General features: G+C 40.4%; 1 protein-coding gene across 3 annotated transcripts; it reads right to left on the reverse strand.

The window, feature by feature from the left end:
- Window positions 1-63: 63 nt before the first annotated feature.
- On the reverse strand, window positions 64-18,493 carry LOC133452518 (ATP-sensitive inward rectifier potassium channel 10-like). Of its 3 annotated transcripts, none has more exons than XM_061731889.1 (7): window positions 18,240-18,493; window positions 16,096-16,332; window positions 8,534-8,847; window positions 6,282-6,493; window positions 6,075-6,206; window positions 5,159-5,336; window positions 64-1,885 (listed from the first exon to the last, which is right to left on the reverse strand). In XM_061731889.1, the coding sequence occupies exons 2-7, from the start codon at window positions 16,122-16,124 to the stop codon at window positions 1,488-1,490; spliced, it is 1,263 nt and encodes a 420-aa protein (XP_061587873.1). In that variant the 5' UTR covers window positions 16,125-16,332; window positions 18,240-18,493; the 3' UTR covers window positions 64-1,487. The 3 variants fall into 3 exon arrangements, with proteins under 3 accessions (XP_061587873.1, XP_061587872.1, XP_061587871.1); XM_061731888.1 differs by having other exon boundaries at window positions 8,534-8,879; XM_061731887.1 differs by lacking the exon at window positions 16,096-16,332 and having other exon boundaries at window positions 8,534-8,879.
- Between the last annotated feature and the right edge of the window lie 1,565 nt (window positions 18,494-20,058).

Below are 20,058 nucleotides of genomic sequence, written 5' to 3' on the forward strand. Positions count from 1 at the left end.
TAAATACAATAAAGTTCAACCATATCTGGGTTAGGACTGAAACAAAGAAGCCAAACTAATATCTTCAGTAGTCAACTTTATTTTATTAGTTGTTAAAGAATCATCTCAGTTGATCAAACCAAGTTGAAGACTGTGGAAACTTTAAATTTGTTTCATCTGAAATTTCTACCGACCAAAGATTTCTGCTCTCGTTCTCACATCTCACCACACATTTCTGATAAACCCCCGCCTCCCCTGCGAGATGTGAGACCCAGACGGAAAAGTTGGTTGGTTGGTTGTCTTCAGCTGTTAGTTTGACGACATTAGCACCTCAGACGTTATCTGAGAGAACTGACTGCTCCTACGTCTCACAGAAATGAGTTTCTTCAATATTAAACTCACAGCAACCAAATATGTTTCCACAAGATCCAGTGATTATCTAGAAACATGATTTATTTCAAGCCACTGAAACAGCAACTGTAGTTAGCGTTGTAGGACACAATCATCTGCTTTTAAGTTTACATTAATAGCTTGATATTCAGTAACTTTATGAGGATTTATACACATTCAACAAACCTTCGTAAGGTGCAAATATATCATTATCTTACATAAAGTGCTACAGAAAAAAAACTGAAACAGCCACAAATTTCCAACATGACATAGAGAACAGGAAATTCCTACAACATTTTTTTTTCTTTAAAAAAGGTATACGGAGCACCAAAAATGTATTCTAAAGTTTCATGTTGTAATGTGATTTTACTGTGTACTTCACCACATGTGTGTGTTTCAACAGGAAATAAGAGTTAAGAGGAAGTTGGGGGTTGTTTCTACCACAAAAGGAGCTGAAACTCATTCAACTATGAGTAGCTACATGTATACAAATCACTCTACACTTTTGTCTGCGTATATTAAAGTACTTTTCTTCTGGGGTTATTAAAGTCTGAAATATTAACAACATATTTACATGTATGTTAAATATAAGGTTCTTTCTTTCTGTTCTGAAGGCTGTTCTGGTTTCATTTCGTCACCCCGAGCTCCCCCTAACCTTCCCCTAACCTCCCACACACGCTTCGACTCGTACACATTTAGGAGGGAAAAAAGTACGCTCATTCTGTTTCACATATCGCCCCCAACGATGCATCTAAAAACTCCTTCAAAGATTTCCAGCCCCTCCAGCGTCTCCTTTAGAAGGCTGTCTTTTAGTGTGAGTGCTGAGCTTACCTTACACGTTTAAAAAAGTGTACACGTGAGATCATCACATGTAAATAGTAGCTGCAGTTAGGTGGTGCGTTATCACCATATGAAGACAGCAAAACCAGTGTAAAGCATGTTTTATCCCAGCAAACCAACAGTAGTCAACACTTTTATCTTTATTAAATTCATCTAAAAAAGAAAAAAAAAAAAAGGTTTAACTAGTCCAAAAGTCTGTTATATTTCTCTGATGTGCTTTTGACGTTGAACTTTTATTGCTTTCTATTAAATATTCCCGTCTCGACCAGTTCCTGCGTTCACACGTTGCTGATGCGAACGCTGAGGGGAGCGTCCCGGCCCCGGCCGCGGTCCTCGCCTCGCTGCTCCCTGTAGCTCTGCTCCAGGCGGATCTTCTCCGGGTCCGACACCTCGGACACGGGCCCGCCTCCGTTGCTCTGGTACTCGTGCTGGGGGCTGATGGGTTTGAAGATGGGGGTGGTCTTGGTTTTGGCCACTTTGTCGAAGAAGGCAAAGTCTGCTACGTATTTGCCCGACGGGGACAGGGACACCACGGGGGGGAACTCGTAGCCCCACAGGATTTCGTCTGGCAGGTAGGAGGTGCGAACCTGACAGGTGGCGGAGGTTGGCTCCACCGTCGCGCTCATGATCACCAGCAGCTCGAAGTCGGCCAAATCTGGATCCGTCCAGCCTCCACCTGGTGAGAATGGATATCACTTTAATTAATACGTCAGATCAGAAATAAATTAGGATTATTAATATAGATCAATATTGGAATGTCCTTTCTACAGCCTCAACTGCATCGCACCAGCGTTGTCTGACCTTTCAAATCTTCACCCTTCTCCTAGAACCCATAATCCTCGATCAAAGCCAGAGGCACCAGAGCCTTTATGACACTATTGGCACTTTTCCACTAGTACCTACTCAGCCCGGCTCGGCTCGCCTCCACTCGGTTTGGTGCTTTCCCACTAGGGGTCTAACGTGCCGAGTAGATACTTTTTCTGTAATTATTCTGCCAAGGGTCTAAGCAGCTAAGTCGGGCTGTATCTGACGTCGTCAAACTACACGCCACCCATTGGTCTAGGGGTTGGGAGTCAGACGTCCAAGTCAGGATGTGGACACAAAAGTCTGTTTGGTGATCCAACTCTGAGCTGCAGATGTTCATAAACCTGGTGGCTGAGGAGAGAATTAAAAAGGGATCTAGACGGGGCGATAAGGAACGACAAGATCTACCAGGGGCTCTGTCACTTCATAGCTGCTCGCGGCTCCCAGCACATATATCATCTCCTCCATGTTCTACATCCTTAGTGTTGTCTTCTTCGTTTAGATCACACAATCAAATACGTCACAGCAGCTTCACTCCAACCTCCTACTTCTGCTCCAGGTGCTGATTTGTTATGGAAAATAAACCAGGCCGAGTTGAATCGAGCCGAGCTGAGATGAGTAGAGCCGGGTAAGTGCTAGTGGAAAAGTGCCGTAAGCCCACCCGGTCCACATGAGCACTGCCCAATCCCTGTAGACCTAAATTAATCTTTTCTCTCCTCAAGCCCTAGTTGTGCAAGAACTTTGCTATATTTGTTGGTGTTGCATACGTTATTTGTGTTTTTTCCTTATTGTATTTTTATATATTGCTATTTTAGTCGATGATAAGTTGTGGTGCAGACATTGTCTCAGCCTGAAATGTGAGGAGTCAAGCAGGACTGCTTCCTCTATTTTGTGTTTGTTATTTTAAAACAGTTTAGTAAAACTGTTTTAAAATAAAAAAGAATAAAAAAGAAGTTTCTTCAACTTTTCTTCAACGTTCATTGCCTAACTTCAGAACTTCAGAACTAAAAATTATATTTATTAAGGAAATTAAAAAAAAGAAAGGACATCTGTTGAATCCGGTCAGCAGCCAGGGGAGACGGAGGAGATGAAACGCTGGAGGAGGTGTATACAAACGTAGCAGACACAGATACACAGATACAGAGTCCAGGCCTATCCCCAGCAGGTGTTTCACTCCTGCTGCGTCTCAGGTATTCACCAAAGACCAGGGGCCTCATTTATAAAAGAGTGCTTAGGATTCATACTAAAAGTGTACGTGCGCTCAAAAGCCGAAAATGGCGTGCGCACAAAAAAATCCTGATTTATAAAACCGTGTGCACGCACACTTGCACGCAATGTTCGCTTTATAAATCACAGTCCACCTGGAAGGTTGCGCACGTGAATTCGCCTCATATCCCGCCCTCTACACGCCCACTTTTTACCAAGAATGGGCAATGCAAAGTACTTGATGACTGTATTTGCATATGAATGAGCCTGCTGAGCATGCGCAGGGCCTGCCTGCAGACTGTGGCCACATTTACACGGAGCAAAAACGGAGGCGTTTTCATGCGTTTTGGCCGTTCGTTTACACGAAAACGGAGCTCAAAGTCACCAAAAACGATAATTTCTGAAAACTCCGGTCAAAGTGGAGATTTTCAAAAACTCCGTTTTCACGTTTGCGTCTAAACAGAGGAAAACGGAGATTTAGGCTTCAGAACGTCACATTATGCAACAGACACATCACCAGCGTCATGTGTGCGACCTATGTTTACAATTAGTTTGGCCACCGTCAATATTTTCTTGTATTTTACCTTATATTCTAAAGTCACACTTAAAAGTAACTCCACTTCTCTGTCACTCCAAACGAAAGACTCTCGTTCCATCTTGGAAGTAAAGCCTGAATTATGGTCCCGCGTTAAATCGACGCAGAGCCTACGGTGTAACGCCGTAAGCTCTGCGTTGGTGTAACGCGGAACCATAAATCAGTCTTAACTGGAAGTTACACGTCACGTGTCATTTGTTGATGTTTTTTCCTGGATTCTGATTGGCTGGCACGACGTTAACAGCCTATTTATAAGGATTCGTGTAAACGAAGAGATTTTGAAAACGATCTTGTGTAAACGATGGAATTTTTCAAAACGTAGAGGGGGAAATATCCGTTTTTGTAAATACCCGGCTATGTGTAAACGGGGCCTGTTTCTGCTGTGCGTCAGGATGAATGAGTCATGTGTCCAGCCACCGTGCCACTAAATTTCACAGAGACTGAGATCGAGATGTTGTGGATGAGGTGGAGGCCAGGAAAACGACATTATTTAGTGGTCATAGTAGTGGCATCACTAACAAAAATAAAGCGAGTGAGTGGCAGCACGTCGTTGCTGCTGTAAACGCCATGAGTGCCACGGACAGATCTGTGGTTAAGCGATAGCTCTAAAACGTCAGATTTTCAGATTTTCAGGGAGAAATCAGATTCTGGCAGGCAATCACTTTTTGGCACGACACCGGCACGCCGTGTCCTGCACCGCGGCTGCAGCAGCAGCACCAGCAGCACCAGAGTGATCCAAGCGCATGGTGCACCTGGAAGGTCTGGCCACGTCCTGACTGGCGCTGTGCTTCAAACACAGAGGGACACGATCAGTGCTATTATATTACAAGTTTGATATGTGATGACATTAAAAGTATGACATGAATCTGGCTTCATTTCACCACCTCACCGCCTGCGTCGCCAGTTCCCCATATCTTCAAAATGTTTGTGTGCTAGGATCAAAGTTTGCGTAAAGATACGCACATTTTTCAGTTAGTTTTTTTTCTTTAAATCCCAACCCTTGCGTAGAAGGTAGCGTGCGCATCTTTCAAGCCCTGTTTTGTGCGCACGCAAGCTTTATAAATGAGGCCGCAGGACATCTGGGTCCGCCTTAACATCTGTTAGGAGGACCCAAGTCTGAGCACCCAATCCTTGGTTGTGATCCTAGGGGTCTCTGGATGGATAACCCAGTGCTGTCCTGAACTCCATCAACTTTTGCACTAATAACTCAGCTTAATAACTCAGGTTTACTGAAACTGTTTCACAACAGTGGTTTCCTGTACGCCATGAAAATATTGCAGGAAGTAAAATACGCTTAACCTCTAACATAAAGGACACGTTTACTTAAAAAACAAACAAATGTACCCTTAGCAGCCCAGGCTCGCATAGGGCTGTTGTCATCGATGATGTGGTAGAAAGTAAGTGGCAGGATGAGGAATGGACTGTCACTGGAAGTGTCCACTTGAAAGGGCACGTTTCTCTGATCCAGACGAACCGTCTCTCCTTCTTTTGTCAGAGATGTTTGGAGCAGCTTTCCAGTTACCTAAGAGGAACAAAGTGCACAAGTTGTGTTTACTGTTGGCCACTTCCTTTCCTCTCAGCTGCTCCCTTCAGGGGTTTCAACAGCGTGTCAGCTTCCTCCAGCTAATCCCCTTCGGTCCTCCGCTCAGCCTCCCTTCTAGAAGTTCGAACCGCATCATCCTTCTACCGATATATTCACTCCCCCTCCTCTGAACATGTCCAAACCATCTCAGTCTGCCCTCTCTGACTTTCTCACTAGGACATCTAACATGCACGGTCCCTCTGATGTACCCATTCCTGATCCTATCCATCCTCATCTCTCCCAGAGAACCTCGACATGTCAACCCCGTGCTACTCCCATTGCTGTCTTTTCGTCAGTCGCACGGCCTCTAAAAGATTTGATCACACATCACCCCTGGCGCTTTTCTCCACCTGCTCCGACCTACTTGCTGCACTGCTTCACTTCTTTTTCGCACCCTCCATTGCTCTGGACTGTTGACTCTCAGTACTTAAAATCTGCTCCCTCCTTGATACCTGCTCCCTGTGGCTTCACTGCTCCACTCGGGTCTCTCTCATTTATTCACATGTATTCTGTTTCGCTGCAGCTGATCTTAATTCCTCTCCATTCCAGGGTATAGGGTCAGGGACAGGCATGAGTGATAATGGGTTCATGCTCATGAAACCTCAAAAATAGATCATTATGATACAATAACAGTAAAAACATTGGCATTGTAAAATGTATTTCCACATGTACACTCACGTGACACCCAAGCAGGAGACTTTTGCGCATGTTTGCCACTCTGATCATGAGGCAGGGTCGTCCCTCATGCGTAGACACCACAGCATGTTGGCTAAACTTCACCGTCTCACCTCGCTTCTTTGGTCGTGCAACCTGATCAGGACAGTCTCGGTCAGTTCTCCCTTTCCACACTATCTCACTTGGCAGTTAGATATTCGTTTTGGCTACCTTGGCCAGAAAGGTACCAGTGATGAAGATTTCCAGCAGCATGGTGAGGACCAGCTGGACTATGAGCAGGATGATGGCGGCTGGGCATTCCTCGGTGATGCAGCGGAAACCGTAACCGATGGTGGTCTGCGACTCCAGGGAGAAGAGGAAGGCTCCCGTGAGCGTCTGCATCTGCAGCACACAGGGTGTGTGGTTTGATGGAGGGTCAAACTCTGGAGGGACAGGTTTGAAAACACAAGAAATGCTCACTGAAGTGCACTTTGTTTGGTTTGTTTTTAACTTTATTTCGACAATGATTTTTTATATATGCTTGTTGTTGCCTTGATTGAGACGCCCACTGGAAGCATGAGTCATGTCAGAGGGAGAGTTAGGAAGGGATTGGTGGTTTTAAACTGGAAATAATTTATTGCTTATGTTTAATTTAGCAAAGATTGGTGTAAACGTAATATTTAATCCAGGATAAAATAAATACTAACATCAGAGAACATACAAGGTTGCTAATGTGTAGTGGTGTAAACGTAAGTAGTCCAGGCTGTTAAATCAGGTTTTTTTTAATGATACTGTACATGGCTAGGATTAGATTTTGCAACCACTAAACCTGCATTGCCTGACAGAAGTGCTTTCCTTTTATAAAATGAAGTTGAACATACTGTGTGTGCAGATGGACCTTCCAGCTTTGCACAGAGCTAAGACATCAGTTCTTCAGTTTTACACCTTACTACTCGTTATGTAGACTTCTCACCTATGACTTCTCAGAAGTTGTCACACTTCTACAGTCAGCTAGAGTTCCGGTAAAACTCGTTCAGTTTGTTCATCTAAGTGAATTCCGAGAAAAAAATATATAAAGGCAGCTAAAACCAAATAAATATTTAATATTTTAACAGTGAAATTGAGGTTTATGTCAGTATCGTGCACTTGTGATTTGATCTGGTTTGATTGCCGATGATAAATTATTAATCTGACCTAGACTAATTTCAACAAAAGAAAACAATTTTACGTGCAGAAATAAAGCAAACAGCAGGCTTGAGGTTGGTAATTTAGTTTATCTTAAGTAAGTTTGCAGTGTAGCTGCCGGTCATGACCCAACAAGGCCTGTATTTCCAGTGTATTTCCATCCCTTTATTTTAGTGTCCTCACATGACTGAGAATTTAAAAAAGAAAATCCCCATCTACGTAATACTAGTATCCTCCCTAAAAGCCTTATTTTACATCTAAAAATAGGCAGCAACCTGTGAAAATAAAGCTGCAGTTCAGTCTAAAGCTTGACATTCAAACTTGAGGGAATTGTTCGACATGTACTTCTCATTAATTGAAACGTCTCCCAGAATGTATACACATGCTCTTTATTGTGATGTCACTAAAAATAAAGAAGTATGTATTCTAGGAAACTCAAAATGACTCACAAGTCCAAGATTATTCGAACAGAATTAAGCAAACATTTCATAAAAGAAGAAAATTTTGTGCATGTTGTTCATTTCTAGAGGCAACCAGCTGAAAAAAAAGATTTAATGGTATCACTGGCTTATACTCCATCTAATGTTTTGTAGTTAATGGTTAAAAGTTGCGCTTTGAGTGATTTGTAACAGTTGACTTATAAGATCTAAGCCAGTGCAGATGTAAAAAAGGAAATGCAGTTATAACCATGGACTTCTTAAAGCAGATGTGTTGTTTGGTTGTTGTTTGGGGTCTTAATGAGAAAATTGTAAAAATGTTGTTAGAATATCAGAGTTAGAGTGAAAAACCATGTTTTTACTGTTCTTATCCACTGGACATCGTTCCAGGCCTTTGTGCTAACATGTGCAAGCATTGTGCCACGCATCACTTCATGAGAAATGTTCAAAACTAGGCCACACACTGGGTCAAGTAAAATAATGGAGCTCTGTGGGAGTCTTTGTGATGGAAGTGATTTCTAACACCTAAGAAAATGGTGTCAACCACAGAGAAAACATGCTGATCCCTCTCACATATCATGGTTTTGACACTGATGCTGATTAGTGAAGTAATTTTACCATCAAAAATGTTGTTATGGAACTTTTTGCAATAAAACATAAATTTTTTATATAATGCAGAATGATGGTCTGAGAGGCCAGAGAGTGCAGGAATGTCCATTTTTTTGTTTTATCAGGATGCTTGATGTATTTTGTACTGCCAGTGTTCAACAGTGTGCTGAGAGAGAACATTACATGAATTAAAAAGAAAAAAGAAATGACTAGAGGAATGTAACCCTCTTTTTTTAACCCCTGCGCTCTCACCTAGCAGGTCTCCATGGACCAGAGCAACCAGGTACCACAGAACCCCAAACAGGAACCAGGTCCCGGCAAACGTGGCGGTGAACAGGAACAACTTGTAGCGCCACTGCATTTCCAGGAACGTTGTCCACAGGTCGCGCATGTACAGAGCACTCCTCCCACTGACATGCTCGATGCGCACGTTGCTACGACCATCTTTGGACAAGACACGCCTCCTTTTCCGTAAAGCCCCGCCCCCACCAGATAAACCACCTCCAAGCAGGGGTTTTAAAACATCTGTCTGTGTCTGGGAGTGGCAAACTTTATGAGGGGAGGAGCTACGAGAGGAGGGTGGCGTAGCAGATGTCATCTGGTAAATAACAGAAGAAAAGATAAATTAATTTTTGGAATGACTTGTTTACTGGAAAGTTTTCTGAAACACATTTGAAATACAGTATTCCAGTCATTATCACACATCAGCAGACACACACATCAAACAATGCAGAGATAAAACCACTGACGTTCAACAATAACTGATTATGTTTTAGGAACTTCCCCGAAAGCATCTGCTATTTTAGGGGAATATTAAGTCTAGTCAGTGGACTTTAATTATCCCCAAAGTACCTATTAAATCAAAACATACTTAGAGAACAGGAAGTATTTTGTGTCAATAGCTTTACATCTAAGTAGACAAGAATCACAGTTCCCCAAGGTTTCATCCTGGGACCTCTTCTGTTTAACATCTACATTATATAAAGAACAAAATAAACTACCATAGCTATGCAGATGACACGCAGATATATAGAACTACTGTATGTCACCAGGATACCAAATCTCTGTACAGGCTCTTGGTAAACGCATTAAGGAGATTAATAATGTGCCTAACTTTCTCCAGTTAAACAAAAACAAAACTGAGGTAATTGTGTTTGGAGCCAAAGACAGACGATTACAGGTCAGTACCAAGCTTCAATCTATACACCTAAAAACCAGGCCAGAAATCTGGGTGGAATGGTGCATTCAGACCTAAATTTGGAAAAACACATTAAGGCAATAAGAAAGTCAGACTACTATCACCTTAAGAACATATCAAGGTTAAAAGATCTGATGTCTCAGCAGGACCTGGAACAACTAGTCCATGCATTCATTTTTAGTAGCTTGATTATTGTAACAGCATCTGTACAGGTTTACCTAAAAAGTTAGTAATGTAACTCTGCTGTACGAGTCCTAACTAAGACCAACAAAACGGACTGATTGGGTATCAGTCCAGCTCTGAGGTATTTACACTGGCTGCCTGTCCGTCAGAGGATAATCTTTAAAGTTCTGAAGCTGGTCTATAAAGCCCTGAATGGTCAAGGACCAGAATACATCACTAATCTTCTGACCCAGTATGAACCTCCCAGACCCCTCAGCTCATCTGGATCCAGTTTTTATCACTTCCCAGAGTCAGAACCAGACATGGAGAAGCTGTGTTTTAGCTTCCACATGTCTCGAACAAACTCCCAGAGAGCCTCAGATCAGCTGAAGTTTATTTAAATCCAGGTTGAAGACTCACCTGTTTTCAGCTGCATCTGAATAAAACTGTTTAGAAACTGGATCTTATTTCAACTACTGATTTTATCTGATTTTTATCTTCTCTTTTTTTATCTTTTCTGTTTAAATTTTAAATAATGCTTTTTATTTATGTTTTAATCTCTTTGTAAAGCACTTTGAATCACCTTGTTGTTGAATTATGCTATAGAAAATAAACTTGCCTTGCCTACATTTTAAAATGAAATACCAAATTATTATCATGCTTTTACTTCTATTTTTAGTAACAGAAAACTGAAGTTTAAAAAGGTCGAATTATAGTCATATAATTTGTTTCCCCTTTTTCGTAAACTTGTAGTCGAAGTGTCATTAAACTGTATTGAACCCGTAATGAAACTTCCCCAAACAAGAAGTTGTAGTGAGCTGACTAAAGGATGATTCCCCTCCCAGAGACTGGTGTCATACGTCAGTTCACGTGAAACCAGCAGTCAAACACATGGTGTAGCATGCGTTTGGTTCTCTTTCTTATGACTCATGTCATGATTTAGGACATTTGACAAAATGAAGTCACTATTCTAAGCCTCTGACAAGACTTTGCAATGTCATTCTACTTAAGATAATTTGGTTAGGGTCCGTACAAACAAACCCGGGGAATTTGTGTATAAGATTTGTGTAAAAAGGACTTTTTGTACAGGAATCTCCGTTACATTGTTATAATGTCGTCTACAATCTTGTGTAAATTATCGTCTAATGAGGCCATGAAACTAACGTTAAATGTAATTTTGCTCCAAAAACAGTCTTTCCTGAGTCAAAACAGTTTCAATGTGTATTGTTTTGGTCCCTAACAAAAGTTAACACCCTTTCCCATCTATTAATTGTCCTACAATCTCTTAGCTACAAAAGTTATGTTCATCACGCCCCGAATCTTTGCTTCTGCTTAATAAGGGAGGATTGATTAGATCAGAGGTTAGAAGATCAAAAGTCAAAGTGTTTTATCATTAATAAGAGGATTTAATGTCTTCACTGGAGGAGATGTCGGACTAAACTGATTATTCATTTTCTACACTAGATTCCTGTTATGCACAATAGTAGGGGGAAAAAAAACATGACGTGTGTATTAACCGGCACTGCTTATGTAAAAACCTGACCTTATCTTCTTCTATAGCCAGTAAATGAAGAACATATTTGTCCATCAGAGCTGTCAGGTTCCGTTACACAAAATAACCACTTCTCTTTTTTATATATTTATTGTCTTGTTCTTGCTGGAAGGGAGTTTATTTTTTCAGAGCATGCTGTTTCGTTGAAATTTATAAAACTCCTGCTGAGAATCACTGAAAAAAAATATGCAAAACCAAAACCTAAACAATAACAAACAAAACAATAGCAGACAAAGAAGGCAGAGTGTGCATTTACTTATTTCTGTTATAATGTGTTAATTATTTAAGTCAAAATATCAAAAACAACTGAGAGGACACTTTATGACTTTCCAAATTAATTTATTAGCTGGCAAGGCTTTAGAAAAGAGAAAGTGTTAACCTGCAAGTCAACTATCAACTTAAATTAAATGAGTTGAACATTTTGTAGTGCATCTTAGCAGAAATTGTTTTACCTTTAGATTATTATGAACTTGAATCTCCATGCCTCACATTATAAACACCTGCATAGGGTACTTTATAATACATATACACTAAGTTTACACAGAAGATGCAGCGTCATCCAGCCAAGTAAGCCAGGAAGAAACTTGCTGTAAAAGAAGTTTCCCTTATTATATAAGGTTAAGTTGAGTTAATGGATTTAGTTCAACTTAAACATGGTATTTTCATCAATTTAAATAAGCAGTTGCCCACACTTAGACTAGTGCAGACACACCCTGTAAATGGCTTAATTTCATAAGCAGAGCATTCAGAGTAAAAGGACTGATTGATTGCTTTAATTTGGTTTAAACAAATTGATTTGGGATGGTACCAAGAGTAGGTACTATTTCTGGGTTTTCTGCAAACTCTGAACCTGAAATAAGAGAAGCGTCAGGGTTTTCTGTTTCAGATAGTCACCTAACGCCAACCCAGAAAGAGGGTAAGCTTTAGTTTTAGAAATGGAAGTAACTTGTTCTTAGAGTCTGTAGCCATGGTAACTTACACAGCGAACATCAGTCCCCATCGGTCTCCTCCCTTTCATAAAGCTTAAATGGATTTGTGACATCACCTCTAGGTTTTCTGAAGAGTACTCTAAAGCCTCTTTTCCCTTGTACTGCGTGGCGTCGAGTTGCAAATGGGTGAAACGAGCAGGCCTCCGAGACCGGCAGGAACATGGTCACGGTTAGACATTTTAACTTGGCAGACTTACCTTATGCTAACCTGTGATGCAGATTAATATAACTTTACATTCATTCTCATCAAATCTGTCCAAATGTGCTCATTTTAGGAGTCACCAGTGAAGTAGGACACAAGTGCTCCAGAGGTGAAACGAGGACTAGCAGAGCTCTGCTGAAGGGCTTCCCCTGCAGCCGGGGAAGCCCTTCAGCTGTGAGGGTCCTGAAATGACCAACCTTTGCCCCCGGCTCATTGCTTTATATAACAGTTGTCATGAATCCATAAATCAGACAAAATCAGGTTTTGGAACCAGGCTCTAAATATGTCTATTTATGAGGTAAAGCAGGACATTTTAAAATAGGGGTCAATGGAGGACAGTTTTAGGGGCAGCACCCGGTGGTCGATCAGGGAATCGCAGCTTTTCCTGCTAACGGGAAGGTTTCAGCCTGAAGTTAGGATGTTACAAAAAAAAACAGCAACATTTTGGTTAAATGTTTTGTATTTTAGTCTTTTTTTATTTTCTTAATTTAATTTATTATTTATTAAAAAAAAAAAAAAGTTTTCAGAAGTAAATATCTTTATAAAAACGGCAAATTAATTAAAAAAAATGTGTTAAAGCACTGTCGGGAGGGAATATATTTTGGAATTCAAACATGCAACAGACATAACAAAGGTTGTAAAAACATTTGTAGATTTAAATATCAAATCAGGCCTAAATTTACAGATTTTTCAGTCATGCATCTGTATCATCTGCTCCGTTTTCGGAGTCATTGTTTATTAATCATTTCTGGCTTTTTGCTTTCGAAAAGTGTTCCTTTTTTTGCACATTTGATTTGTGTCTCTTTGCATTCTTATCAGGACTCAGATTTAGCATCAAGCACTTGATAATAAGACGGTAACAAGTGGTTCGTAGTTTAAAAGCAGATCCCCCGACCACAAACGTGTCACAGCTGCTTACAGCATGCGTTGTTAGTGCTGTACAATGTACATTGTGTGCTGTCACATACAGATAAATAGTCACTGATTCTCACACACTCACTTACGTTCAACAAACCATGCAGGTCAAAGGAGGAGATAACCCGCAGAGGAGGAAGATGACAAGGAAAGAGAAAAGAGAGTGGTATTAGGATGACGATGCAGTGCACTAACAAGAAACAATCAACACAGACTTGTTTGTGAGTAGGAGAGAAAAGAGACTTGAATGAGTCGATTAAGGTGCTAATCTTTGCTTGAAACTCGGTTATCTAAAGATCTATAGATCTAAGGTTTGTTTTGAAAATAAAAAAGTGTCCTGTTAATTCTAAGGAGGGAGGCCCTTAGTGGACAAAGAGTAGACTTCTGAGTGGAAACTGGAGACGGATCTGAGAGTTTGCAGGTAAAGAGCCAGTTTTGCTTTCTGCGTGTTCTCCTCTGCCCTCTCGGGTCTTTTTCTCAGGCGACTTTTCTCTTGCTTTTACAGTTTTACACTCTCGATCTTTACAAGGTCACTCTAGAAACACTTTCTCACACGTCTAAGAAAAGAGCATAAAATTCCATCTAATGTAAAAAAATCAAACCGTATGAATTTTGCACAAAAAAAAAAGAAAAAGATGATTGGACAGCAGGTCATATTTCAATAAAACAGCGTGTATGTTATTAGTGAATGTCCAAACATCTTCTTATACCCTGTGTTGAATGAAATCTAATCATGAAATCTTAGACCCTAACTGAAGGGTTTTGAAGCATTTCAATCACAATCCAGCTTTGATATTGACAGTTTCCGGTTAAATCATTACTTTTATTTTTACAAGCAAGGTTAAAACAAACTATTGAACAAATAGAATAATCGATTTGTACAAAATTGCACACTAGAGCTTCATGTGAGTAAGTATAAACAGCACCATCATTAGTTCAGTTAAATTCAAAAGTACTTAATTAACCCCCAAAGGGAAATCAATGAATGCATTACAACCTGAGTAATATTTTATAATATTCTGTTGACTTTAAAAAAAAAAGTATTTTCATGTTTGTGCAGCAGTTACGTGCTTTAAAGATGAAGCATCTCGCCACTCAATCATGGAGAACGTTGAATGTGAACAGTCAATGTTTGTTGTGAGACCGGTTATTCTAGGTCAAGCCATGATGCTCAACCAAAACAACAACTCAATGACCAGGACATGTACATCCAACACTTTTGAAACAGCCTACTCTGGTGTATACTGATGTTGCCTAAAAGCACTACCACTATGCAGAATACAATCAACTTCACAAACTGTATCCCATGATGCATTGGGCTACTAAAGCGGAAGCCGGTCAGAACAGTCACATGGCTCACTTCCAGTTGTCTGAAAGGACAATAGCTTTTTTGGAGATTTGCTACATACTAACAGTTACCACCAAGGCAGTATTTAGTACATACTGCTTACTCCATTGTTTTTATGCAGTAAAAAACAGGTGTTCATACTACATGATGATGCTCATGTGCAGCATCTTGTTATTCAGGACTACTTACTCGCTACATGTCTCACTAGATCTGGAGGAGGAGGGGTGGGGGGTGTTGTTATTTTGATGTGCACATTAGAAATAGGATCAACATCCACCCAACCGAAAGAGACTTTTTTTGTTACTCAAGAATTGTTAGGGTTTAGACTTTATCAAAGGTTAAGAGGTGAAATTTATACCAACTTCCAGCAACCTTGAACTGGATGAAGAGGGGATTAAAGATGAATGGATGGATGGATGGATGGATGGATGGATGGATGGACACATCACAAAATTCATTGTTAGGGTGATAAAAAAGATAAATGGTTAGTATTTTCTTGTCTTTGATGCATTGTATCCTTCTGTAATCTCCGATTTAGGCTTCAAATACAAAACACAGGCCGACAGCGACAGCGAGACGTCGCAACATCGTGACATCGCCCTTTCTAGACTACAGATTCTGAGTCAAACTACCTCTATTTTACATATATGTATGGATCAAGAAATCTATTACACATTTTCTTGTGAAAATGGGCTGTCAGCAGAGTTGTGAAAAGGTTAAGAAACGGTTCACAGTGTCCTTCCTCTTTTTTTTCTTTTTCCTTTTTACATCTTGTACAACCTTCTGACCTCAGACATTTACTTTAATCAATTCAATGATCCTTTTTCAGTGGAAACATGGGTTTGGTGGCTCTGCAAATACCTAAAACATAATCTATTCAACTAGATAGTGATCATTTGAAAAAAAAAAAAAGATAATCTAAAATTAAATCTGGAACTTTTGTGGATAAACTTGATTAAACTTATTCAATTCTGTCGTTCAGCCCCGGCTTGTGTGGAGCATTTGTTTTCACCACCAAACTGTTGGTTGAGGTTAAAGTCAGGGCTGAGAGAAAGACGGCTGAGTAGATTAACGCTAAATGCCATTTCTTTATAACTATCCATTTGTGCTCGGAAGCAAGTTTTCAGTGTTGCTTCACTTGGACGTACGAGAACGCATGTACAAGAGTACGTAATAATCATCATGTCATATATGCTTTACATAACCAATCAGATCTAATTACCTCAAAATGGAGTGATTATGCAAGAGTGAGCCTCATAATTACAAAGACACTATTGAACACGTCGCTCTTTCAACTCCATGTCACCCTCACCCAGTTTTCACTTGAAAGTCAAACACACACGCACACACACACCCCAGGAAAATACAACACCACAACTATATATCAGGTAACTAATGGAGTTAATGGGAGTTAATGAGAGTGAAATGAGGGAAGTACTTTGACCAACCTCTCCAGCAGGATGTACTCCATCTCCATGGCAACGGCGCAACTTTTACTGTACTGCCCTGCAGCCTCAGTGAGCCCAGATCCAAAAACAGAATCAAAACTTTTTCTTTTGCCAGACAAAAGAGCGCTGCGATGTTTTTCCTGATCTCCCTCCCTCTTCCTCTCTTTTTCTACTCTCCTCCTTCTCTCTCCTTCCTTCCCTCTCTTTTCTGTGTACACAGGAATGCTTTGTCGAGAGCTGAGATAAAAGAAACAAAAGACGCCATTGACAAAAACGACTCTGTGCCCATCCGTCTGTGTAGATGTGTGTGATTATGTGAGAGTGGGATTGCAATTACATTTTGTTTTTAATCTTATGTTACTGTAGGCATGCACTTATGACTTTTCCCTTCACAAAAGGGAAGCATTATATACATGTATATCGTATATCTGCGACCAAAGTGGTCGCAGATATACGATATACATGTATATAGTTCCCTTTTTTGGGGGATGAAAAGTAAGTCATCAAAACATGTTGTTATACAGTATTTACTGTATGATGTAAGAGCACAACAATGACAATGTGATGTCCTCTGAGTTGGTGGAAATACTCCAATTGAGTGTGCATGTGGAGGGGAAGACAAAATGAGAGGGAGAGATGAGTGAAAGGGAGAAACGAGAGAACATTAGAGAGGAAGAGAAAAAGAAAAAGATCTGTGACAAAAGGCCTCATTAGTATTCTGGAGTGAGGAGTAATCCTCCTCCCTCCCTCTTTCCCGTTCCCTCTCCTCTCTCTCATGTGCACACACAAAGACACGCACTTTTTCTCTCTCTCCTCTCAGTTTGTTTTGCTCTGACCCACCTTTCTGCATCTTTTTGTCCTTTCCGGTAATAAAAATGATTTCACTTCATCTGCAGTTAAAGAATCTCATGAGACACAGATAAACACGGGATCCGTCAGGCATCGCACAACTCTCCCATTTCTTACTTGTTTCTTTCTTTTTTTTTCAGCTCCTATATTAGATTTCCTAGAAACCCTTTCTTCCTCAGTCTAAAAAGATTAACATGCTGTGAATCAGATGCCTGAACACAGTTGCCGATATGCTGCTCTGCTGTGGCGGTGGCTGGATGCTGTGAAGAATAAACCTGTCTCGGCGTGGGATCGTGTCACCTTTTCACCAGAATCACTGATCCCTTTCTGGAGGACTGACTGACTTCAGATTTAAATTAGACTGGCTCTGCAGACAAGCATTACATTTGGGTATTTAGAAATAAAATAATCATAAATAAATAAAAAAAATCAGTCTTTACTTACTGGAGCACACTAGCTAAATCCAGCACAACAAAGTTTATCAATACTCACATAACCCTTGTCTCTGTGGAAAATTAATGTATTTCATTTCTTTTTCTTTTTTTCTTTTTTTTTTAGGAGATATAAGCATTTTCACTACCTTTGAGGAATATCTTTGGCCTTGTGTTTACTTCACAGGTATAAGGTGATCATTCAGTTTGAAACTATTTATGAGTTAACGCTGTCTGGATATTCAAGTTTCCTATAAGTTTGCTTAACTTTGCCCAGCAGTGCATCTTCTGAACATCGGATGCAATTGTCATCCAAATCTAATTTGCAGATGAGCAGGTGAATTATCATTAAGCTAATCTGATGCACAAACTGTGGACGACTCACTTAGGACTTGCTTTCACGACACCTTGACTGTCATATAGATGTATCAGAAATCTACAGTCAAGAGAAAAATGAGTATACATGCATGAACATTTTGCACTCAGTTATGATTTTAAAGGTTGGGCATATTTGAAATCCTCTTTTTTTATTTATTTTAAAATAATGTTTAGTGTTTTTTATATAATGAAAATTAGGTAAACCTTTTCTGAAGAAAAATGTCTGTTATTTTACAATTAACTGCAAACTATTTGCAGATACTGTATAAAACGAAATAAACTATATGGCATTAAACAGACTGTTAAGGATATAAATCAGCTCTAAAATGTCCAATCTACATAGTTAGTGTGCCTTATTAACTGCATTTAAAAAAACTGAATTTTTAATTTCATATTTCTGCAAAATAACCAATGTGTTTGCTTTACCAACTCTTGAGTCGTATTTGAGCTGGCATCTGCATCCCTGTTGAGAAATGATTTTCTTACCTTTCCAGAGCAGATTGCAATCTAATTGAGCCGTGCAGAGAGGATTTAGGAGCCCGCAGCCTCAGCCTTTGGTCCACATGTCTTTTTTGTTGCCATACGCATGCTCACAGGACACAGCTGGGACTATAATTCTGCAAGAGTTACTTCAGCAGCCAGCGTCCCGTGACACGGTACACCTCTGAGGAGAATTATGGGGACAGTCATTGGCTCATCAGGCTCGCGTTTCGGACCCGGAGCCCAGTCTCCCTGCCTGCAAATTCTCCCCAAAGTGGCAGGACTTGGCTTTATAAAAGGCCTCCCTCTCTCAGTTTCCCCCTGTCCCTCGGCGTCCCTCTCTCCCTCGATACTGAATTCCTGTTGGGTCCTGCTCATGTCTGTGTAATTGCAGCAGTAATTGATCGGCACTCTCAACAGCCTTAATTGGGATTCAAGATACCTCAGAAGATGATGTGCATAAAAAATTCAAAAAGTGCAAACATCCAGTTCTAAATTTTACCCTTCAGAACATAAGAAAATAATAATAATCTGAGTTTCACCAGGTCGTAATATAAGGTGACTGCACTCTCAGATGAGCAAAAACACACTTTAAGCTGTCTTTATTCATTTAACAAGAACAAAGCCAATGTTCAGAAAACGTTCGTATGTATGTAAGTATGAAGCAGTCATGGGCTGCAACTAAAAACCAGTTGTTTAACTGGTTACCAGTAAGTCTAAGCCTCTCTATCAAACCAGAAAATTTCAACAGTTTGTTGGCCCAGAACATTTAGGTTAACACAACAACAAGAAGGAAAGACATCAGCAATGATGTCAGAGGAGTAATGGTTCCTGCACATCTGTTTGGGAACAGCTGTTACACCATCCCCAGACAATATGGAGTAAGTTAGTGTACAATGGGAAAGATATTTCACAATCTTCCTAGTACTCGGGCAGTTATTGCCAGTAAGTCGAGGTCAGAGAATTTGAAGAAGAAGAAAAAAAGGTGTAAAAGCCACATCTCAATTTTCACATATTTACATTTTGTTATTGAACATTATGTTCATTATAAATTGAGATTAAAAATGATCTTTAACACACCAAACTTATTTCAGCCGTGTTTATTTTCAACTGTTTTCACATTGCACCCTTCAAAATAAAAGCACAAATGCTCAAAAGTGTGTATATAACATCATCTACACGTGCAGTCGCACATGTTCAGGGTTTCACATGCACAGTGTCCAAAAAATGCACTCAGACACATGCACACATGACAACAAATGGCTCTAACAAACCACCCCCTGCATGAGCTGCACACACACATCCACTCATGCACACAGAAACGCACACAAAACCTCTTTTAGGGAACCCACAGAGCCCCCTATTCACAGTTTCTGTGGCCGGCGTTTGTTGTGTCCAAGAGCATCTGTACTGAGCGTCCTGTTGAGCCCGAACACATAAAGAGCAGGGTCCGTGAGGTGAATACAAGCCCTTATTCTGCCTCAGGAGAGGGTGACAAAGCATTATTTAATTGAAAAGAGGAGAGTGGATGAGGACCGTTGGTTCGATGTGGAGAAGAGTTCCTGTTGCACCGCCTGGTTCAGAGTGCAGGGCAGGCCTTCTTTGGATGTTCATCTTGAGAAAAAAGTCATGCACTCATAGTCGTTGTGTAGGTGGACGTCAGTGGGGAAGACCACACGGAAGGTTTGTGAGAAGCTGACAAACAGCGGTGGAAAAATTAAGACCAGCACGTCTAACACATAACCTCTTTCTCAAGATTTCCAGGAGATGATTAATTGTGTGGGATGTCGCAAAGCAATCTGCATTTAGTGAGATATGAACCACA

The sequence above is a fragment of the Cololabis saira genome, chromosome 10 (assembly GCF_033807715.1).
Source record: "Cololabis saira isolate AMF1-May2022 chromosome 10, fColSai1.1, whole genome shotgun sequence".
Classification (NCBI taxonomy): domain Eukaryota; kingdom Metazoa; phylum Chordata; class Actinopteri; order Beloniformes; family Belonidae; genus Cololabis; species Cololabis saira.

What these genes read in the sequence shown, in the direction of transcription:
- LOC133452518 (XM_061731887.1), bottom strand. Translation starts at nt 8,879, where the DNA reads ATGACATCTGCTACGCCACCCTCCTCTCGTAGCTCCTCCCCTCATAAA. An exon ending in CTGGTACCTTTCTGGCCAAG is followed by an intron (nt 6,207 to 6,281) that starts GTAGCCAAAACG and finishes TGTCCTGATCAG; the next exon opens with GTTGCACGACCAAAGAAGCG. An exon ending in GTCTCCTGCTTGGGTGTCAC is followed by an intron (nt 5,337 to 6,074) that starts GTGAGTGTACAT and finishes TGTTCCTCTTAG; the next exon opens with GTAACTGGAAAGCTGCTCCA.